The sequence below is a fragment of the Rhipicephalus sanguineus genome, unplaced genomic scaffold (genome assembly GCF_013339695.2).
Source record: "Rhipicephalus sanguineus isolate Rsan-2018 unplaced genomic scaffold, BIME_Rsan_1.4 Seq678, whole genome shotgun sequence".
Lineage (NCBI taxonomy): Eukaryota > Metazoa > Arthropoda > Arachnida > Ixodida > Ixodidae > Rhipicephalus > Rhipicephalus sanguineus.
The window spans coordinates 45,340-50,279 of NW_023615750.1; the positions used below are offsets into that span (position 1 = coordinate 45,340).

The following is a 4,940-nucleotide window of genomic DNA, read 5'->3' on the forward strand; positions in this document are numbered from 1 at the left end:
AGAATCGTGGCAGTTTCTATTGATCCGACGTTAACGATGTTCATGGGGGGAACTCATTAATTTTGCTACACGGTTGCTAGGGGTGTGTCAAATGTCTACGCAGCTTAGGCATGCGTAATTTGATTCGGACGAGGCGACTGCGCGACGGTCAACACAATTACGGTAAATTTGTCCGCATACAGTTCTTCCGGACGGTGGAGCGCTCTCCCGTGTGCAGTTCAATACATTATTAACGATACCGTGAAAACCGAAAAATTCGGTCGTTTTAACTGACTATACTTACGTCTGGACCAGCAAAACAGAAATAAATAACATACCCACATTCTCTCCATCTGGTGAATCTGGTCGACCAATGCCATTCATGACAAACACCGAAGACTCTATTATAAGCCTTTCAAATAACCATACAACTAATCAAAGGGCTCCTAAAGAACATATAAACATTCGGAAAACGAGCGCGTTAATCACTCCTGGCGTTTTCCGTCTTTCTGCGTAATTCCTGACGCCAGCAGTCAGTTCACTTGACGTCACGAGGAAAGGAACTCTCTATTAATCCGCATACGAGGGATATCAGCAAGGAATTGCGTCCTGCACAGCTTGATTATTCTGTCGCTCTCCCATTCTGCCTTCTGTCGTATGACATGGCAGCCATGCGTGATCAAGTGATTTCATTTCGCCTTGTGCGTTTCCTAATTCGCAAGCGGATAGTACAGCGTGCAGCCAAAAAGCGCGAAATCCTGATAGGCTCAACACTTTGGGACGACAATGTCCACGTATTTTCTGTTTTGTTTTTTGAGAAATTAAGCGGCGAGGACGAGATAGGAAACATAGGAGGGGAAGTTAAGGCAAGAAAGAAACCACTCTCTCGTCTTTGAACTCATACTCGTTATGGGAACCTTTGCTCAGGCTTAGAAAATCAGAAATCTACAGGATAATATAATGTTCAAAATTGCGTTAAAGCAAAATATAGCCCATTTTATTAGATGTTTGGGTTCTCCAGACGCATTTCTAACAAACATTAAGTTAAAGGGAAAGTTTTTCGAGGGAGTCTGACTCAGCAGTTGGTTCCAAGCATTTTTATCGATCGGAAATTAAGAAAATGGTTGAGTAAAACTCACAGGGTTTGCTTGAGCGATTACCGCGGGTGAGTTTAATGAGATGTAGGAGCTGGCTTGCATACATTGGGTCCGGAAGCTCTATCGCTTTCAAACGTAAGGGGTCTTGTTTATCGCGATTTCATTATCGCTTTCAGTCTTAGGTCATCTTGTATATCGTGATTTCAGTTGCCAACCGTTTACAGCTACCTGCTACGGTCTTATATTTCTCCAAATTGTTTGGGACTACCTTTTTCCTGGATATTTGTGCATAGGTTATAACTGCATATGTACCTCCTCTGGGTAGGGCGCTAACTAATCATTGACTTGTCCTGCTGAATGCAATATGCCTCCATTAAACTTCGATAGGCTTACAGACACCCGTACACTTCTTCAGTGGTAAGGTACAAAGTAAGCTACTTCATTTAACTCGTTTCATAAAACTACACATTGTAGCCACTCGTCAATAACTGCGCTCCTACCACAAACGCAGTTCCATAGTGAGGTACATATATTGTACAGGCCACAATTAGGGCTGCGCTGTATCAAATTGATAAATAAATTATGTAACAGGATTTGAGTGCTTGCACGTAATTTCAGCCCCTCCAGGGGTCCGCCCGGCATTAGGCTGTCCACCAAATTGGCCCACTCACGGATTCATTTTTCGTGGCAAGAGCACAGTGTGACACTCGTGCTTGGTATTCAGGCATATCCGGTCGAGGACTTCCGGTTTTGCGAATATTTGTAAAAACGTCTTACGCGCAAACAGAAATCCATGGTTCTCCTTCCAGTTAGCAGCCATATGGGATACGTATGACACCGGGGAATACCTCCACTTAAGATAAGGGGCCATTACCTGCAGGATAATAATTGAAAATTATTTTGTTGCGTTCAATGAAATATTCTGTGCAGCTGGGCTGTGAGCACCACTGCCGCGCCTGGCTGAGCAGATTCCACCCACGCACTTCTTTCCACGTGGTATCTGAGATCCGCTTAGGCAGTGCGAAGAAACACAGTTTACCCGAGGAACACACTGGCGTAGACGAACGCCTACACGCCAGTGCCCCTACCAGACACCTCATCCAAGGATTGGGCTTCTGACCAAATTTTTATGGTTGCTGTACGGTACCGGTAGCTGACAGACGCTAGGCGCCTCTACACAAGTGACTCCGAGCCATAATGACCGAACGAATGCCCATTGGTTTATTCCCTTCAACCATATATAGAAAGCATGGTGCGTAGCGCCCTCTACATCTCTCCCCCGAGATATGCACACAACAGAAACACGACACATCACAAGTCAAGTCTTTTCGGAGTCCTAACTCGGCGACCAAATCTGGTGACTCGCAGTCCGCATTCATTGGAGACTTGTGGCGTCGCTGATGCCGTGGCGTCTGTAACGGTGGCTTGCTCTTCGTGTCCCTCGCTGTTTTCCCTCGATGCTGGCTCATTGAGGTGGCTAGTCGTTGGGTCCGAATAGAGCGCTAGATGCACCCTATTACGCACAAGCACCGCGGTTGGTGTTTCCACGACGTACGAGCGGGGCTTCGAGGCTGGGCTGAGAACGCACGCCGTTTCCTTGATGTCACGAACCCACACCGTGTCCCCCGGCTCCAGCGGAGGAAGGACGGTCGCAGCATGACGGCGATCAAAGTCTTTCTTCTGCCGCCTTCTTACCTCCTCGTCTTGGCACTTGACAACGTCAGGGGCAGGCCACTTCGGTTCCAGGCAATCCGCTGGCTTGGGAATCCTGGTTCGCAGGCTGCGGCCCATCAGTAGCTGCGCTGGGCTAAACCTTGTGACGCCTGCAGTGTCTCTGTAAGACAGAAGTGCCAGAAAAGGATCATCTGCTTTCTCGAACAATTCCTTGACCGTGCGCACCATCCTTTCAACTTCCCCGTTAGACTGCGGGTAGTTTGGACTTGAGGTGATGTGTCGGAAGCCATAATGCTTCGCAAAAGCTGCAAATGCATGTGAAGCGAACTGCGGTCCATTGTCACTTCGTACAACTTCGGGGATGCCGAACGAGCGAAAGTGCTTTTGACAGCATTGATAACCGCCTCAGAGTTCGTGCTTCGCATGTAGATGTCTTCAGGGTAGCGAGAGCGATAATCAACTAGTAGTAGGTAGTTATGTCCCCTGTGACTAAATAAGTCCATTCCTACTTCTTGCCATGGTTGCGCTGGTGTTTTCGTTACAACCAATGGCTCACTTCGTTGCGCTCGTGTGGCTGCGCACTGCCTGCAGCGACTGACCCTGTCCCGTATTTGCTGCGAAAGTCCGTACCACCACACGGAATCCTGTGCTCTCAGCCGGCATCGGTTAATTCCCTGGTGGCCTTCATGGATAAGTTCGAGCGTATCCCTTTGCAGCGAAGTCGGGATGACAAAGCGATTGCCTTTTAGCAGGACGCCGTTGCACAACGAAAGATCACCTTGATGGTTCCAGTATTTCTTGATGTGCTCCGGAAGCCTGTCTCAACGAGGCCAGCCCTGGGTGCAGTACTTGACGAGCTGGCTGCATTCACCATCCTGTTCTTGGTGCCTACGGACATCATCTGCAGTAACCAGCTTCGTGTCAATGATCACTGCAACTTGGAAGTCCACGAACTCTTCTACCACATCCACTAGACTTATCGACGGCGTCTCGTCTGGAGCCCTTGAAAGAGTATCCGCAGTGGCTAGCTGTTTGCCCGGAACGTAGACCACGTTGAATTGGTATCGCATAAGTTTGATACGGAACCGTTGAATACGTGGAGGCATCGTGTCCAAGTAAGGGTTTCCATGTAGTGTCACCAGCGGCTGGTGGTCGGTTTCCACCGTGAAGTTGAGGCCCCGCACGTACTGGTCAAAACGGTGCACTGCCCATGCTACCGCCAACGCTTCCTTTTCTATTTGGCTGTAGCGTTGTTCTGCATTGGTTAATGACCGTGATGCAAACGCTACCGCGCGTCGCTCCCCCGATGGTTGTTCCGGCAGAAGAGCAGTTCCCAATCCAAATGAGCTCGCGTCGCATGAGACAATGGTATTACGACCGGGATGATACTTCGCGACGCAGAGGTCCGAGGTGAGCATCGCCTTGACCCGATTAAAAGCGGTCTCTTGAAGCGGTCCCCATTGCCATGCATTTTGCTCGCCTAGCAAGGCGCTAATAGGGGCGGTTGCCTGCGAAAGGTTGGGCAGGAAGCGACCTATATGATTGACCATGCCGAGGAAGCGTCTAACACCAGCAACGTCCGTGGGTGGCTCCAAGTTGCGTAGGGCTTCGAGTTTGCTGGTACTCGGCGAGATACCGTTGGCATCGATGATTACACCCAGAAACTCTACTTTGTCTTGACCGAAGCAGCACTTCGACTGTTGAGTTTAATTCCGACTCTCCTCAGACGTTCAAGAACCTCCACAAGTCGCTTGTCGTGCTCTTCACGGTCTTTTCCAAAAACCAGGATGTCGTCGATCATGTTGACGACGTACGGTTGTCCTTCGAGAATGCGAGCCATTTCTCGCTGAAAATACTCCGGTGCCGAGGTCAGGCCGAAAGGTAGACGACAGTAGCAGTAGCGTCCGAATGGCGTGATGAATGTGGTGTACTCTTGGCATTCTTGGGACAATCGCACTTGGTGAAATCCTGCTGTCGCGTCGAGTTTGGAGAACACCTTTGCGTCGCCCAGTTACCCGAGAACCCATTCGACCGTTGGAAGCACGTGCCTTTCCCGGAGAACTTCCTTGTTGAGCTTTGTCAAGTCCACACATATTCGGATGCCACCTGATGCCTTCGGTACTGCAACCCGACCTGCACACCACAGCGTCGGCTTCGTAATGCGCCTGATGACGCCTTGTTTTTCCATCT

At 49.5% G+C, this 4,940-nt stretch overlaps 1 protein-coding gene across 1 annotated transcript; it reads right to left on the reverse strand.

Annotated features, from left to right (window-relative positions):
- Nucleotides 1-2,387: 2,387 nt before the first annotated feature.
- On the reverse strand, nt 2,388-4,590 carry LOC119378078 (uncharacterized). The gene is made up of 3 exons (XM_037647323.1): nt 4,489-4,590; nt 3,577-4,447; nt 2,388-3,055 (listed from the first exon to the last, which is right to left on the reverse strand). The coding sequence occupies exons 1-3, from the start codon at nt 4,588-4,590 to the stop codon at nt 2,388-2,390; spliced, it is 1,641 nt and encodes a 546-aa protein (XP_037503251.1).
- Nucleotides 4,591-4,940: the final 350 nt, after the last annotated feature.